The 18,507-nt window shown below is 50.3% G+C and overlaps 2 protein-coding genes across 2 annotated transcripts in view; one reads left to right on the top strand and one right to left on the bottom strand.

Moving 5' to 3' along the window:
* RHOG (ras homolog family member G) overlaps positions 1–18,507 on the bottom strand; it is a 56,807-nt gene that overhangs the window by 18,014 nt on the left and 20,286 nt on the right. The gene's annotated exons all lie outside the window — the stretch shown is intronic.
* LOC130358145 (mucin-2-like) lies at positions 2,281–4,595 on the top strand. The gene is made up of 2 exons (XM_056560973.1): positions 2,281–3,867; positions 4,326–4,595. The coding sequence occupies exons 1-2, from the start codon at positions 2,281–2,283 to the stop codon at positions 4,593–4,595; spliced, it is 1,857 nt and encodes a 618-aa protein (XP_056416948.1).

The raw sequence follows: 18,507 nt of genomic DNA, 5'->3' as shown, positions 1-18,507 counted from the left end.
TATATAACATGTGTGAGGATGTCCCATATATAACATGTGAGAGGATATCCTATATATAACATGTGAGAGGATATCCCATATATAACATGTGTGAGGATATCCCATATATAACGTGTGAGGATGTACCATATATAACATAAGAGGATATCCCATATATAACATGTGTGAGGATGTCCCATATATACCATGTGTGAGGATGTCCCATATATACCATGTGTGAAGATGTCCTATGTATAACATGTGTGAGGATATCCCATATATAACATGTGTGAGGATGTCCCATATATAACATGTGTGAGGATGTCCCATATATAACATGTGTGAGGATATCCCATATATAACATGTGTGAGGATGTCCCATATATAACATGTGTGAGGATGTCCCATATATAACATGTGTGAGGATGTCCCATATATACATATATATATATATATATATATATATAACGTGTGAGGATGTCCCATATATATCATGTGTGAGGATGTCCCATATATAACATGTGTGAGCATGTCCCATATATAACATGTGTGAGGATGTCCCATATATAACATGTGAGAGGATGTCCCCTATATAACGTGTGTGAGGATGTCCCATATATAACATGTGTGAGGATGTCCCATATATACCATGTGTGAGGATGTCCCATATATAACATGTGTGAGGATATCCCATATATAACATGTGTGAGGATGTCCCATATATACCATGTGTGAGGATGTCCCATATATAACATGTGTGAGGATGTCCCATATATAACATGTGTGAGGATGTCCCATATATACCATGTGTGAGGATGTCCCATATATAACATGTGTGAGGATATCCCATATATACCATGTGTGAGGATGTCCCATATATAACATGTGTGAGGATATCCCATATATACCATGTGTGAGGATGTCCCATATATAACATGTGTGAGGATGTCCCATATATACCATGTGTGAGGATATCCCATATATAACATGTGTGAGGATGTCCCATATATACCATGTGAGAGGATGTCCCATATATACCATGTGTGAGGATGTCCCATATATACCATGTGTGAGGATGTCCCATATATACCATGGGTGAGGATGTCCCATATATAACATGTGTGAGGATGTCCCATATATAACATGTGAGAGGATATCCTATATATAACATGTGAGAGGATATCCCATATATAACATGTGTGAGGATATCCCATATATAACGTGTGAGGATGTACCATATATAACATAAGAGGATATCCCATATATAACATGGGTGAGGATGTCCCATATATACCATGTGTGAGGATGTCCCATATATACCATGTGTGAAGATGTCCTATGTATAACATGTGTGAGGATATCCCATATATAACATGTGTGAGGATGTCCCATATATAACATGTGTGAGGATGTCCCATATATAACATGTGTGAGGATATCCCATATATAACATGTGTGAGGATGTCCCATATATAACATGTGTGAGGATGTCCCATATATACCATGTGTGAGGATGTCCCATATATAACATGTGTGAGGATCTCCCATATATAACATGTGTGAGGATGTCCCATATATAACATGTGTGAGGATCTCCCATATATAACATGTGTGAGGATATCCCATATATAACATGTGTGAGGATATCCCATATATAACATGTGTGAGGATGTCCCATATATAACATGTGTGAGGATGTCCCATATATAACATGTGTGAGGATATCCCATATATAACATGTGTGAGGATGTCCCATATATAACATGTGTGAGGATGTCCCATATATAACATGTGTGAGGATGTCCCATATATAACATGTGTGAGGATATCCCATATATACCATGTGTGAGGATGTCCCATATATAACATGTGTGAGGATACTACTCCTACAATTGTCACCATGAATTAAACACCAATAATACAAAATTCATGAAAAATAGTATAAACTTTATTAAATAATTAGTAACAAACTCAAGGACAGACAAACTTACCCCTAAAAAACATATACCCCAGAAAAGCACTAGTGACCTGGTCCTGGTAATCAAGATGGTAAATGTAAGGAACAATGCATAAGTTATGTTGGTTCACTCAGATTATCAATACGGTAGTGTGTATCTCAGTACAAAGTCGCCGCTAATACAAAAAAGATTATTATCCATAAAACACTACCTGTAATAGGCATGTTCCCACAGGCTATCCAGGGACACAGTGCACCCTCAACGGACGTCCTGACGAAGTGGGGAGACCCACGAAACGACGTCCGTTGAGGGTGCACTGTGTCCCTGGATAGCCTGTGGGAACATGCCTATTACAGGTAGTGTTTTATGGATAATAATCTTTTTTGTCTCTACCCTCCATCTACAACCCCAACTACCCTCAACCCCTCTACCCTCCATCTACAACCCCAACTACCCTCAACCCCTCTACCCTCTATCTACAACCCCAACTACCCTCAACCCCTCTACCCTCCATCTACAACCCCAACTACCCTCAACCCCTCTACCCTCCATCTACAACCCCAACTACCATCAACCTCTCTACCCTCCATCTACAACCCCAACTACCATCAACCCTCTACCCTCCATCTACAACCCCAACTACCCTCAACGCCTCTACCCTCCATCTACAACCCCAACTACCCTCAACTACCCTCAACCCCTCTACCCTCCATCTACAACCCCAACTACCCTCAACCCCTCTACCCTCCATCTACAACCTCAACTACCCTCAACCCCTCTACCCTCCATCTACAACCCCAACTACCCTCAACTACCCTCAACCCCTCTACCCTCCATCTACAACCCCAACTACCCTCAACTACCCTCAACCCCTCTACCCTCCATCTACAACCCCAACTACCCTCAACCCCTCTACCCTCCATCTACAACCCCAACTACCCTCAACGCCTCTACCCTCCATCTACAACCCCAACTACCCTCAACTACCCTCAACCCCTCTACCCTCCATCTACAACCCCAACTACCCTCAACCCCTCTACCCTCCATCTACAACCTCAACTACCCTCAACCTCTCTACCCTCCATCTACAACCCCAACTACCCTCAACTACCCTCAACCCCTCTACCCTCCATCTACAACCCCAACTACCCTCAACTACCCTCAACCCCTCTACCCTCCATCTACAACCCCAACTACACTCAACCCCTCTACCCTCCATCTACAACCCCAACTACCCTCAACTACCCTCAACCCCTCTACCCTCCATCTACAACCCCAACTACCCTCAACCCCTCTACCCTCCATCTACAACCTCAACTACCCTCAACCTCTCTACCCTCCATCTACAACCCCAACTACCCTCAACCCCTCTACCCTCCATCTACAACCCCAACTACCCTCAACTACCCTCAACCCCTCTACCCTCCATCTACAACCCCAACTACCCTCAACCCCTCTACCCTCCATCTACAACCCCAACTACCCTCAACTACCCTCAACCCCTCTACCCTCCATCTACAACCCCAACTACCCTCAACTACCCTCAACCCCTCTACCCTCCATCTACAACCCCAACTACCCTCAACCCCTCTACCCTCCATCTACAACCCCAACTACCCTCATCCCCTCTACCCTCCATCTACAACCTCAACTATCGTCAACCCCTCTACCCTCCATCTATAACCCCAACTACCCTCAACCACCCTCAACCCCTCTACCCTCCATCTATAACCCCAACTACCCTCAACCCCTCTACCCTCCCTCTACAACCCCAACTACCCTCAACCCCCCTACCCTCCATCTACAATCCCAACTACCCTCAACCCCTCTACCCTCCATCTACAACCCCAACTACCCTCAACCCCTCTACCCTCCATCTACAACCCCGGTGGTACTGTGCATTGTTTGTGATGTTGGTACCGTGTATCGCGTGAGGTGTTTGTACTGTGTATTGTGTGGTGGTGTTACTGTGCATCCCGTGAGGTGGTTGTACTGTGTATTGTGTGGTGGTGTTACTGTGCATCCCGTGAGGTGGTTGTACTGTGTATTGTGAGTGACACATGACCACACCTTGCTTGTGGTTGAAAAGAAGAAGGGCTGCTGAGTTCCTGCTCTTGAGACGGTTCACAACTTGTAGTGACTGCAGCCTCCACCGATGGGTTATATCCACCAGGACTGACCTGAGCGGTCACTGCCCCAGGGCTTCATAGCTGGGGGGAGCAGGCCTTCCCCCCAATATAGAGATGGGGCTGAGCGGTGGACCCTGGTGAAGATGACGGTCCTGACCACTGTATAATCATCTGAGCACCAACATCAGTGACATCACTAGTCCACGTGGCTGGCCATATACCTTAGATAGCTGATGGCTGAATGCTCCTTCACTGACAGGTATCCCTCCTGACCCCAACAATATACAGAGTGGTGACCCCAAAACTGACAGGTATCCCTCCTGACCCCAATAATGGACAGAGTGGTGCCCAAAAACTGACAGGTATCCCTCCTGACCCCAACAATATACAGAGTGGTGACCCCAAACTGACAGGTATCCCTCCTGACCCCAATAATGGACAGAGTGGTGCCCAAAAACTGACAGGTATCCCTCCTGACCCCAATAATGGACAGGGTGGTGACCCCAAAACTGACAGGTATCCCTCCTGAACCAAACAATATACAGAGTGGTGACCCCAAAACTGACAGGTATCCCTCCTGACCCCAATAATGGACAGGGTGGTGACCCCAAAACTGACAGGTATCCCTCCTGACCCCAATAATGGACAGGGTGGTGACCCCAAAACTGACAGGTATCCCTCCTGAACCCAACAATATACAGAGTGGTGACCCCAAAACTGACAGGTATCCCTCCTGACCCCAATAATGGACAGGGTGGTGACCCCAAAACTGACAGGTATCCCTCCTGAACCCAACAATATACAGAGTGGTGACCCCAAAACTGACAGGTATCCCTCCTGACCCCAATAATGGACAGGGTGGTGACCCCAAAACTGACAAGTATCCCTCCTGACCCCAACAATGGACAGGGTGTTGACCCCAAAACTGACAGGTATCCCTCCTGACCCCAACAATGGACAGAGTGCTGACCCCAAAACTGACAGGTATCCCTCCTGAACCCAACAATATACAGGGAGGTGACCCCAAAACTGACAGGTATCCCTCCTGACCCCAACAATGGACAGGGTGGTGACCCCAAAACTGACAGGTATCCCTCCTGACCCCAATAATAGACAGGGTGGTGACCCCAAAACTGACAGGTATCCCTCCTGAACCCAACAATGGACAGGGTGGTGACCCCAAAACTGACAGGTATCCCTCCTGACCCCAACAATGGACAGGGTGGTGACCCAAAACTGAGAGGTATCCCTCCTGACCCAATAATGGACAGGGTGGTGACCCCAAAACTGACAGGTATCCCTCCTGACCCCAACAATGGACAGGGTGGTGACCCCAAAACTGGCAGGTATCCCTCCTGAACCCAACAAGGGACAGGGTGGTGACCCCAAAACTGACAGGTATCCCTCCTGACCCCAACAATGGACAGGGTGGTGACCCCAAAACTGACAGGTATCCCTCCTCAACCCAACAATGGACAGGGTGGTGACCCCAAAACTGACAGGTATCCCTCCTGACCCCAATAATGGACAGGGTGGTGACCCCAAAACTGACAGGTATCCCTCCTGAACCCAACAATGGACAGGGTGGTGACCCCAAAACTGACAGGTATCCCTCCTGACCCCAACAATGGACAGGGTGGTGACCCAAAACTGAGAGGTATCCCTCCTGACCCAATAATGGACAGGGTGGTGACCCCAAAACTGACAGGTATCCCTCCTGACCCCAACAATGGACAGGGTGGTGACCCCAAAACTGGCAGGTATCCCTCCTGAACCCAACAAGGGACAGGGTGGTGACCCCAAAACTGACAGGTATCCCTCCTGACCCCAACAATGGACAGGGTGGTGACCCCAAAACTGACAGGTATCGCTCCTGACCCCAACAATGGACAGGGTGGTGACCCCAAAACTGACAGGTATCCCTCCTGAACCCAACAATGGACAGGGTGGTGACCCCAAAACTGACAGGTATCCCTCCTGAACCCAACAACGGATAGGGTGGTGACCCCAAAACTGACAGGTATCCCTCCTGACCCCAACAATGGACAGGGTGGTGACCCCAAAACTGACAGGTATCCCTCCTGAACCCAACAATGGACAGGGTGGTGACCCCAAAACTGACAGGTATCCCTCCTGAACCCAACAACGGATAGGGTGGTGACCCCAAAACTGACAGGGATCCCTCTTTATCCCAATAATGGACAGGGTGGTGACCCCAAAACTGACTGGTATCCCTCCTGACCCCAACAATGGACAGGGTGGTGACCCCAAAACTGACAGGTATCCCTCCTGACCCCAAAAAATTTACAGGGTGGTGACCCCAAAACTGACAGGTATCCCTTCTGACCCCAACAATGGACAGGGTGGTGACCCCAGAACTGACAGGTATCCCTCCTGACCCCAACAATGGACAGGGTGGTGACCCCAAAACTGTACTTTACAACTGAACATTGTTATTTGCTCCTCAGCATCAGACAAAGATGCCCCACAAGTAAGTAGATGCTTCTGATATGGGGATATGGGGTCTGGATTAGGTGAACCCTATGGTGTCTTCCCTCTGGGTGCGGTGTAGTTTATAGACCCCATCTTTGTACGTTATACATGTTTATACCCTGTGGTGCTGGCAGGAAGTCTGTGACATAACAAGGGCCCGGAGCCGCTTTGTTTTCTGTTTTCCTTCTTAACATGAAGAAAACCACAGAGGCAGCGGCTCCTCTCACAGTGAGAACAGAGACTAGACACAATACCCTACGAGTTCCGTTACCGCCCCACGCCACCGCGCTTCCTGTTCCCTCTTATCACTGAGGTGTGTGCAGTGTGGACAGCTGTGTGCCCCAGGCCGTATAACCAACAAGGGAACAGAGCTGCCAACTATCATCACCATGATCACCATCGTCATCACCAACATCATCATCACTATCATCATAATCACCAACGTCATCACCTACATCATCATCATAATCACCATCGTCATCATAACCATCATCATCACCATCGTCATCATCATGATACCCATCACCATGGTCATCACCATCATCATAATCACCATCGTCATCATCATGATACCCATCACCATGGTCATCACCATCATCATCACTATCATCATAATCACCATCGTCATCACCAACATCATCATCATAATCACCATCGTCATCATAACCATCATAATCACCATCGTCATCATCATGATACCCATCACAATGGTCATCACCATCATCATCACTATCATCATAATCACCAACGTCATCACCAACATCATCATCATAATCACCATCGTCATCATAACCATCATAATCACCATCGTCATCACCAACATCATCATCATAATCACCATCGTCATCATAAACATCATCATCACCATCGTCATCATCATGATACCCATCACCATGGTCATCACCATCATCATCACTATCATCATAATCACCATCGTCATCATCATCATACCCATCATCACCATCATCATAATCACCATCGTCATCACCAACATCATCATCACTATCATCATAATCACCATCGTCATCACCAACATCATCATCATAATCACCATTGTCATCATCATCACCATCGTCATCATCATGATACCCATCACCATGGTCATCACCATCATCATCACTATCATCATAATCACCATCGTCATCATCATCATACCCATCATCACCATCATCATCACCATCATCCTCATCCTCACTATCATGATCAGCACCATCATTATCATCATTATGTTCAACATCAACATCATTACCATCATCATTATCACCATTATCATTTTCATCACCACCATCATCACTACCATTATCACCACCATCATAATCACAATCATCATCACCATTATCACCATCACCACCATCATAATCATTATATCACAATCATCCATCATCTCTGGTTCAGGGGCCGCACATTATACAGACTGTTAGGACAATGTGGTCACTAGTAATGTAAGTCTGAGGAGCTGACAATCTCCTGGGTCTTAGGGCAGCTTTTGGTTGGCCGGTATCTAATGTGAGATTATTTCCTCCCTGACCTCCAGCACAACCACCATAGACGGCACATCTCCTCCTCCACTGCAGGTATTATCTGTCATACTTCAATCTCACTCCTCCTGGAATCATTTCTCCCCTCCAGTTCCCCCATCCACTACCCAAGTATCATCTTTCTTCTACACTAGGATCATCCCTTTATCCATAGGTCATATCACATAATACAAAGCACAGGAGCTCTCAGCAGCCTTAACCCATAGGTTATATCACATAATACAAAGCACAGGAGCTCTCAGCAGGCTTTACCCATGGGTCATATCACATAATGCAAAGCACAGGAGCTCTCAGCAGCCTTAACCCATAGGTCAAATCACATAATAAAAAGCACAGGAGCTCTCAGCAGGCTTTACCCATAGGTCATATCACATAATGCAAAGCACAGGTGCTCTCAGCAGCCTTAACCCATAGGTCATATCACATAATAAAAAGCACAGGAGCTCTCAGCAGCCTTAACCCATAGGTCAAATCACATAATAAAAAGCACAGGAGCTCTCAGCAGCCTTAACCCATAGGTCATATCACATAATAAAAAGCACAGGAGATCTCAGCAGCCTTTACCCATAGGTCATATCACATAATACAAAGCACAGGAGCTCTCAGCAGCCTTTACCCATAGGTCATATCACATAATACAAAGCACAGGAGCTCTCAGCAGCCTTTACCCATAGGTCATATCACATAATACAAAGCACCGGAGCTCTCAGCAGCCTTTACCCATAGGTCATATCACATAATGCAAAGCACAGGAGCTCTCAGCAGCCTTTACCCATAGGTCATATCACATAATACAAAGCACAGGAGGTCTCAGCAGCCTTAACCCATAGGTTATGTCACATAATACAAAGCACAGGAGCTCTCAGCAGCCTTTACCCAAAGGTCAAATCACATAATAAAAAGCACATGAGCACTCAGCAGCCTTTACCCATAGATCATCTCACATGATAAAAAGCACAGGAACTCTCAGCAGCCTTAACCCATAGATCATATCACATTATAAAAAGCACAGGAGCTCTCAGCAGCCTTTACCCATTGATCATATCACATAATAAAAAGCACAGGAGCTCTCAGCAGCCCTCACATATAGATCCTCTCACATAATACAAAGCACAGGAGCGCTCAGCAGTCCTTATCCATAGATCCTCTCACATGATACTGTTATGATTCGGCTAGCTGGATGTGGATCCACTGTGTCAGCGAGGGATTGGCGTGGAACGTGTCGGTGGACCAGTTCTAGGGTTGCTACTGGTTTTCACCAGAGCCCGCTGCAAAGCGGGATGGTCTTGCTGCGGCGGTAGCAACCAGGTCGTATCCACCGGCAACGGCTCAACCTCGCTGACTGCTGAGAAGACGTGGGACAGAAGGACTAGACAGAGGCAAGGTCAGACGTAGCAGAAGGTCGGGGCAGGCGGCAAGGTTCGTAGTCAATGTGGATAGCAGAAGATCTTGAACACAGGCTTTGGACAACACTAACGCTTTCTCTGGCACAAGGCAACAAGATCCGACAAGGAAGTGCAGGGGAAGTGAGGTGATATACAAAGGGAGCAGGTGGAAGCTAATTAGACTGATTGGGCCAGGCACCAATCACTGGTGCACTGGCCCTTTAAATCTTAGAGCGCTGGCGCGCCCGCGCCCTAGAGAGCGGAGCCACGCGCGCCAGAACATGACAGCCGGGGACCGGGACGGGTAAGTGGCTTGGGATGCGATTGCGAGCGGGCGCGTCCCGCTATGCGAATCGCATCCCCATCATGAATGTCAGTGCAGCACTCCCGGTCAGCGGGTCTGACCGGGGCGCTGCAGAAGGGAGATTGCCGCGAGCGCTCCGGGGAGGAGCAGGGGCCCGGAGCGCTCGGCGTAACAGTACCCCCCCCCCCCTTAGGTCTCCCACTCTCTTTGTCTCCTTGTCCCTTTAACTGAGAAGAGAACATAGGGGGCGTCTCTTGAGTTTCCTTCCGGAACAAAGAACAGTCCTGGGTAGCTACATCAGCGGCCGGTAATCCGGAAGAAGTGGGAATGGGGAGGGGGGTCAGAGGGTGAAGCTTGTCACGGGGCAGAGAGTCACCAGGACGGGGGCTATGAGGAGGCACGGCACAGTCCTGATAGGCCTTGGGGAGACTAGGCACAGGAGGAGACACTGAGGCCCGACAGACGGGACTGGGAGCAGACGTGAGGCATTTCTTGCGGCAAGCAGGGCCCCAATTCTTGATCTCCCCGGTGGTCCAGTCAAGGGTGGGAGAATGATGCTGGAGCCATGGCAGACCGAGAAGGACTTCAGAGGTGCAGTTGGGAAGGACGAAAAATTCAATTTTCTCGTGATGCAGTCCAATGCTCATAAGCAAGGGCTCTGTGCTGTAACGCACAGTGCAGTCCAACTTCACTCCGTTGACCGAAGAAATGTAGAGCGGCTTGACGAGACGGGTCACCGGGATGCAGAACCCATTCACCAAAGAGGCCAGAATAAAATTTCCAGAAGCACCAGAGTCCAAGCAGGCCACGGCTGAGAAGGAGGAGTTGGCAGAAGGAGAAATCCGCACGGGCACAGTGAGATGTGGAGAAGAAGACTTTGTACCAAGAGACGCCACACCCACGTGAGCTGGGTGCGTGCGTGCGTTTCCCAGACGTGGAGGACGAATAGGGCAATCCACCAAGAAATGTTCGGTACTGGCGCAGTACAGACATAAATTTTTATCCCTACGGCGAGTCCTCTCTTCATGGGTCAGACGAGACCGATCCACTTGCATAGCCTCCTCGGCGGGAGGCACAGGGGTAGATTGCAAAGGATACTGTGAGAGAGGTGCCCAGAGATCAAGGTCTTTTTCCTGGCGGAGCTCCTGGTGTCTTTCAGAAAAACGCATGTCAATGCGGGTGGCCAAATGGATAAGTTCTTGCAGGTTGGCAGGAATCTCTCGTGCGGCCAGCACATCCTTGATGTTACTGGATAGGCCTTTTTTAAAGGTCGTGCAGAGAGCCTCGTTATTCCAAGATAATTCGGAGGCGAGAGTACGAAATTGTATGGAGTACTCGCCTACTGAAGAATTACCCTGGACCAGGTTCAGCAGGGCAGTTGTCACGATGCCGGCTGGCAGGAGGTGGATCCTCTGTGCCAGAGAGGGATTGGCGTGGACCGTGCTAGTGGACCGGTTCTAAGTCACTACTGGTATTCACCAGAGCCCGCCGCAAAGCGGGATGGTCTTGCTGCGGCGGTAGTGACCAGGTCGTATCCACTAGCAACGGCTCAACCTCTCTGACTGCTGAAGATAGGCGCGGTACAAGGGAGTAGACAGAAGCAAGGTCGGACGTAGCAGAAGGTCGGGGCAGGCAGCAAGGATCGTAGTCAGGGGCAACGGCAGGAGGTCTGGAACACAGGCTAGGAACACACAAGGGAACGCTTTCACTAGGCACAAGGGCAACAAGATCCGGCGAGGGAGTGCAGGGGAAGTGAGGTATATATATGGAGTGCACAGGTGAACACACTAATTAGAACCACTGCGCCAATCAGCGGCGCAGTGGCCCTTTAAATCGCAGAGACCCGGCGCGCGCGCCCTAGGGAGCGGGGCCGCGCGCGCCGGGACAGGACCGACGGAGAGCGAGTCAGGTACGGGAGCCGGGGTGCGCATCGCGAGCGGGCGCCACCCGCATCGCGAATCGCATCCCGGCTGGAGGCGGTATCGCAGCGCACCCGGTCAGTGGATCTGACCGGGGCGCTGCAGTAACGAGAGTGTAGCGAGCGCTCCGGGGAGGAGCGGGGACCCGGAGCGCTCGGCGTAACAGTACCCCCCCCTTGGGTCTCCCCCTCTTCTTTGAGCCTGAGAACCTGAGGACCAGACTTTTATCTAGGATATTGTCCTCAGGTTCCCAGGATCTCTCTTCAGGACCACAGCCCTCCCAGTCAACCAGAAAAAAGGTTTTCCCTCTGACCTTTTTGGAGGCCAGTATCTCCTTTACAGGATAGATGTCCGAAGAACCGGAGACAGGAGTGGGAGAAATAAGTTTAGGAGAGAAACGGTTGAGGATGAGTGGTTTAAGAAGAGAGACATGAAAGGCATTAGGAATACGAAGAGAAGGAGGAAGAAGAAGTTTGTAAGAGACAGGATTAATCTGGCACAAAACTTTGAAAGGACCAAGATAGCGTGGTCCCAATTTGTAGCTGGGAACACGGAAGCGAACATATTTAGCGGAGAGCCATACCTTGTCTCCGGGAGAAAAAATGGGGGGAGCTCTTCTTTTCTTATCAGCAAACTTCTTCATGCGTGATGAAGCCTGTAAGAGAGAATTTTGGGTCTCTTTCCATATGGTGGAAAGATCACGAGTTATTTCATCCACAGCGGGCAAACCAGAGGGCAAGGGAGTAGGGAGGGGGGGAAGAGGGTGACGGCCGTACACCACGAAAAATGGGGATTTGGAAGAAGATTCAGAGACTCTGAAGTTATACGAGAATTCGGCCCATGGTAGAAGATCTGCCCAGTCATCCTGGCGGGAGGAAACAAAATGCCGTAAATAATCACCCAGGACCTGGTTAATTCTTTCTACTTGCCCATTGGATTGAGGATGATAAGCAGAAGAAAAGTTTAATTTAATCTTGAGTTGTTTACAGAGAGCCCTCCAGAATTTTGACACGAATTGGACGCCTCTATCCGAGACGATCTGCGTGGGCAACCCGTGAAGACGAAAAATGTGTACAAAAAATTGTTTTGCCAGCTGAGGCGCTGAAGGAAGACCAGGAAGAGGAATAAAATGTGCCATCTTGGAAAATCGATCAACGACCACCCAAACAACAGTGTTGCCACGGGATGGGGGTAAGTCTGTAATAAAGTCCATACCAATCAGAGACCAAGGCTGTTCGGGGACAGGCAGAGGGTGAAGGAGACCAGCAGGCTTCTGGCGAGGAGTCTTGTCCCGGGCACAGACAGTGCAGGCCCGCACAAAATCAACAACATCCGTCTCCAGAGTCGGCCACCAATAGAAACGAGAGATGAGTTGCACGGATTTCTTGATGCCCGCATGGCCTGCGAGATGGGAGGAGTGACCCCATTTGAGGATTCCGAGGCGTTGGCGTGGAGAGACGAAGGTCTTCCCTGGAGGAGTTTGCCTGATGGAGGCTGGAGAAGTGGAGATCAGGCAGTCAGGAGGAATGATGTGTTGCGGAGAGAGCTCTACTTCCGAGGCATCCGAGGAACGAGAGAGAGCATCGGCCCTGATGTTCTTATCGGCAGGGCGAAAGTGAATTTCAAAATTAAACCGGGCAAAGAACAGAGACCACCTGGCCTGGCGAGGATTCAGCCGTTGGGCAGACTGGAGATAGGAGAGATTCTTGTGATCGGTGTAAATAATAACTGGAAATTTAGATCCCTCCAGCAGATGCCTCCATTCCTCAAGTGCTAATTTAATGGCCAGTAGCTCTCGATCCCCGATGGAGTAGTTCCTCTCCGCCGGAGAGAAGGTCCTAGAAAAAAAACCACAGGTAACAGCATGCCCGGAAGAATTTTTTTGTAGAAGAACCGCTCCAGCTCCTACTGAGGAGGCATCAACCTCCAATAGGAAGGGTTTAGATGGGTCAGGTCTGGAGAGCACGGGAGCAGAAGAAAAGGCAGACTTGAGCCGTTTAAATGCGTCTTCCGCTTGAGGAGGCCAGGACTTAGGATTGGCATTCTTCTTGGTTAAAGCCACGATAGGAGCCACAATGGTGGAAAAATGTGGAATAAATTGTCTGTAATAATTGGCGAACCCCAAAAAACGTTGGATAGCACGGAGTCCGGAGGGGCGTGGCCAATCTAAGACGGCAGAGAGTTTGTCTGGATCCATTTGTAGTCCCTGGCCAGAGACCAAGTATCCTAGGAAAGGAAGAGATTGACATTCAAACAGACATTTCTCCATTTTGGCATAAAGTTGATTGTCACGAAGTCTCTGAAGAACCATGCGGACATGCTGGCGGTGTTCTTCTAGGTTGGCAGAAAAAATCAGAATATCGTCCAGATACACAACAACACAGGAATATAAGAGATCACGAAAAATTTCATTAACAAAGTCTTGGAAGACGGCAGGGGCGTTGCACAGGCCAAAGGGCATGACCAGATACTCAAAGTGTCCATCTCTAGTGTTAAATGCCGTTTTCCATTCATCCCCCTCCCTGATGCGGATGAGATTATAAGCACCTCTTAAGTCCAGTTTGGTAAAGATGTGGGCACCTTGGAGGCGATCAGAGAGTTCAGAGATAAGAGGTAGAGGGTAGCGGTTCTTTACCGTGATTTTATTAAGACCGCGGTAGTCAATGCAAGGACGTAGGGAGCCATCTTTTTTGGACACAAAGAAAAATCCAGCTCCGGCAGGAGAGGAGGATTTGCGGATAAACCCCTTTTTTAAATTTTCCTGGATGTACTCAGACATAGCAAGAGTCTCTGGGGCGGACAGAGGATAAATTCTGCCCCGGGGTGGAGTAGTGCCCGGGAGGAGGTCAATAGGACAGTCATAAGGCCTGTGAGGAGGTAGAGTCTCAGCTTGTTTTTTGCAAAACACATCAGCAAAGTCCATATAGGCCTTAGGGAGACCGGTTACAGGGGGAACCACAGGGTCACGGCAGGGAGTACTGGGAACCGGTTTAAGGCAGTCCTTGAAACAAGAGATACCCCAGCTCTTGATCTCCCCCGTGGACCAATCCAGGGTTGGGGAATGGCGTTGGAGCCACGGTAGTCCAAGGAGAATTTCGGAAGTGCAATTGGGGAGGACCAAGAACTCAATTTTTTCTTGATGAGGTCCGATGCACATTAGAAGGGGCTCCGTACGGTAACGTATGGTACAGTCCAATCTTTCATTGTTAACACAATTGATGGAGAGGGGCCTGGCGAGACTGGTTACCGGGATGTTGAACCTGTTGATGAGAGAGGCCAAAATAAAGTTTCCTGCAGATCCGGAATCCAAGAAGGCCATAGTAGAGAAGGAGAAGGTAGATGCAGATATCCGCACAGGCACAGTAAGACGTGGAGAAGCAGAGTTGACATCAAGGACTGTCTCACTTTTGTGCGGAGTCTGCGTGCGTCTTTCCAGGCGGGGAGGACGGATAGGACAATCCTTCAGGAAGTGTTCGGTACCGGCACAGTACAGGCAGAGATTCTCCATGCGGCGTCGTGTCCTCTCTTGAGGTGTCAGGCGAGACCGGTCAACTTGCATAGCCTCCACGGCGGGAGGCACAGGAACGGATTGCAGAGGACCAGAGGAGAGAGGAGCCGGGGAGAAAAAATGCCTCGTGTGAACAAAGTCCATATCCTGGCGGAGCTCCTGACGCCTTTCGGAAAAACGCATGTCAATGCGAGTGGCAAGATGAATGAGTTCATGTAGATTAGCAGGAATTTCTCGTGTGGCCAGAACATCTTTAATGTTGCTGGATAGGCCTTTTTTAAAGGTCGCGCAGAGGGCCTCATTATTCCAGGATAATTCGGAGGCGAGAGTACGGAATTGTATGGCGTACTCGCCAACGGAAGAATTACCCTGGACCAGGTTCAGCAGGGCAGTCTCAGCAGAAGAGGCTCGGGCAGGTTCCTCAAAGACACTACGAATTTCCGAGAAGAAGGAGTGTACAGAGGCAGTGACGGGGTCATTGCGGTCCCAGAGCGGTGTGGCCCATGACAGAGCTTTTCCAGACAGAAGGCTGACTACGAAAGCCACCTTAGACCTTTCAGTAGGAAACTGGTCCGACATCATCTCCAAGTGCAGGGAACATTGTGAAAGAAAGCCACGGCAAAACTTAGAGTCCCCATCAAATTTATCCGTCAAGGATAGTCGTAGGCCTGAAGCGGCCACTCGCTGCGGAGGAGGTGCAGGAGCTGGCGGAGGAGATGATTGCTGAAGCTGTGGTAGTAGCTGCTGTAGCATCACGGTCAGTTGAGACAGCTGGTGGCCTTGTTGCGCTATCTGTTGTGACTGCTGGGCGACCACCGTGGTGAGGTCAGCGACAACTGGCAGAGGAACTTCAGCGGGATCCATGGCCGGATCTACTGTCACGATGCCGGCTGGCAGGAGGTGGATCTTCTGTGCCAGAGAGGGATTGGCGTGGACCGTGCTAGTGGACCGGTTCTAAGTCACTACTGGTATTCACAAGAGCCCGCCGCAAAGCGGGATGGTCTTGCTGCGGCGGTAGTGACCAGGTCGTATCCACTAGCAACGGCTCAACCTCTCTGACTGCTGAAGATAGGCGCGGTACAAGGGAGTAGACAGAAGCAAGGTCGGACGTAGCAGAAGGTCGGGGCAGGCAGCAAGGATCGTAGTCAGGGGCAACGGCAGGAGGTCTGGAACACAGGCTAGGAACACACAAGGGAACGCTTTCACTAGGCACAAGGGCAACAAGATCCGGCGAGGGAGTGCAGGGGAAGTGAGGTATATATATGGAGTGCACAGGTGAACACACTAATTAGAACCACTGCGCCAATCAGCGGCGCAGTGGCCCTTTAAATCGCAGAGACCCGGCGCGCGCGCGCCCTAGGGAGCGGGGCCGCGCGCGCCGGGACCGGACCGACGGAGAGCGAGTCAGGTACGGGAGCCGGGGTGCGCATCGCGAGCGGGCGCCACCCGCATCGCGAATCGCATCCCGGCTGGAGGCGGTATCGCAGCGCACCCGGTCAGTGGATCTGACCGGGGCGCTGCAGTAACGAGAGTGTAGCGAGCGCTCCGGGGAGGAGCGGGGACCCGGAGCGCTCGGCGTAACAGCAGTCTCAGCAGAAGAAGCTCGGGCTGGTTCTTCGAAGACACTACGGACTTCAGCGAAGAAGGACTGGACTGTGGCTGTGGCAGGATCATTGCGGTCCCAGAGCGGTGTGGCCCAAGACAAGGCCTTTCCAGACAGAAGACTCACTACGAACTTAGACCGTTCTGTAGGAAATTGGTCCGGCAACATCTCCATATGTAGGGAACATTGAGACAAGAAGCCACGGCAGAGTCTAGAGTCCCCATCAAATTTGTCCAGCAGGGACAAGCGGAGGCTAGGAGCGGCCACTCGCTGCGGAGGAGGTGCAGGAGCTGGCGGAGGAGATGGTTGCTGCTGTAGCAGTGGCAGAAGTTGCTGTAACGTGGCGGTCAACTGCGACAGCTGCTGTCCTTGTTGGGCAATTTGCTGCGATTGCTGGGCGACCACCGTGGATAGGTCAGCGAGACTTGGCAGCGGCACCTCAGTGGGATCCATGGCCGGATCTACTGTTATGATTCGGCTAGCTGGATGTGGATCCTCTGTGTCAGCGAGGGATTGGCGTGGACCGTGTCGGTGGACCGGTTCTAGGGTTGCTACTGGTTTTCAACAGAGCCCACTGCAAAGCGGGATGGTCTTGCTGCGGCGGTAGTAACCAGGTCGTATCCACCGGCAACGGCTCAACCTCGCTGACTGCTGAGAAGACGTGGGACAGAAGGACTAGACAGAGGCAAGGTCAGACGTAGCAGAAGGTCGGGGCAGGTGGCAAGGTTCGTAGTCAATGTGGATAGCAGAAGATCTGGAAACACAGGCTTTGGACAACACAAACGCTTTCTCTGGCACAAGGCAACAAGATCTGGCCAGGAAGTGCAGGGGAAGTGAGGTAATATACACAGGGAGCAGGTGGAAGCTAATTAGACTGATTGGGCCAGGCACCAATCACTGGTGCACTGGCCCTTTAAATCTTAGAGCGCTGGCGCGCGCGCGCCCTAGAGAGTGGAGCCGCGCGCGCCAGAACATGACAGCCGGGGACCGGGACGGGTAAGTGGCTTGGGATGCGATTTGCGAGCGGGCGCGTCCCGCTATGCGAATCGCATCCCCATCGCGAATGTCAGTGCAGCGCTCCCGGTCAGCGGGTCTGACTGGGGCGCTGCAGAAGGGAGAACGCCGCGAGCGCTCCGGGGAGGAGCTGGGACCCGGAGCGCTCGGCGTAACAGATACAAAGCGCAGGAGCTCTAAGCAGCCCTTACCCATAGATCCTCTCACATGATACAAAGCACAGGAGCTCTCAGCAGCCCTTACACATAGATCATATCACATAATACAAAGCACAGGAGCGCTCAGCAGCCCTTACCCATAGATAATATCACATAATACAAAGCACAGGAGCTCTCAGCAGCCTTAACCCATAGGTCTTATCACATAATACAAAGCACAGGAGCGCTCAGCAGCCCTTACCCATAGATCATATCACTTAATACAAAGCACAGGAGCTCTCAGCAGCCCTTACCCATAGATCATATCACATAATACAAAGCACAGGAGCTCTCAGCAGCCTTTACCCATAGGTCATATCACATAATACAAAGCACAGGAGCTCTAAGCAGCCCTTAACCATAGATCCTCTCACATGATACAAAGCACAGGAGCTCTCAGCAGCCCTTACCCATAGATCCTCTCACATGATACAAAGCACAGGAGCTCTCAGCAGCCCTTACCCATAGATCCTCTCACAT

This window comes from Hyla sarda, chromosome 2 (assembly GCF_029499605.1).
Source record: "Hyla sarda isolate aHylSar1 chromosome 2, aHylSar1.hap1, whole genome shotgun sequence".
NCBI classification, from domain to species: Eukaryota; Metazoa; Chordata; class Amphibia; order Anura; family Hylidae; genus Hyla; species Hyla sarda.
This window is presented reverse-complemented; position numbering and strand designations above follow the sequence as displayed.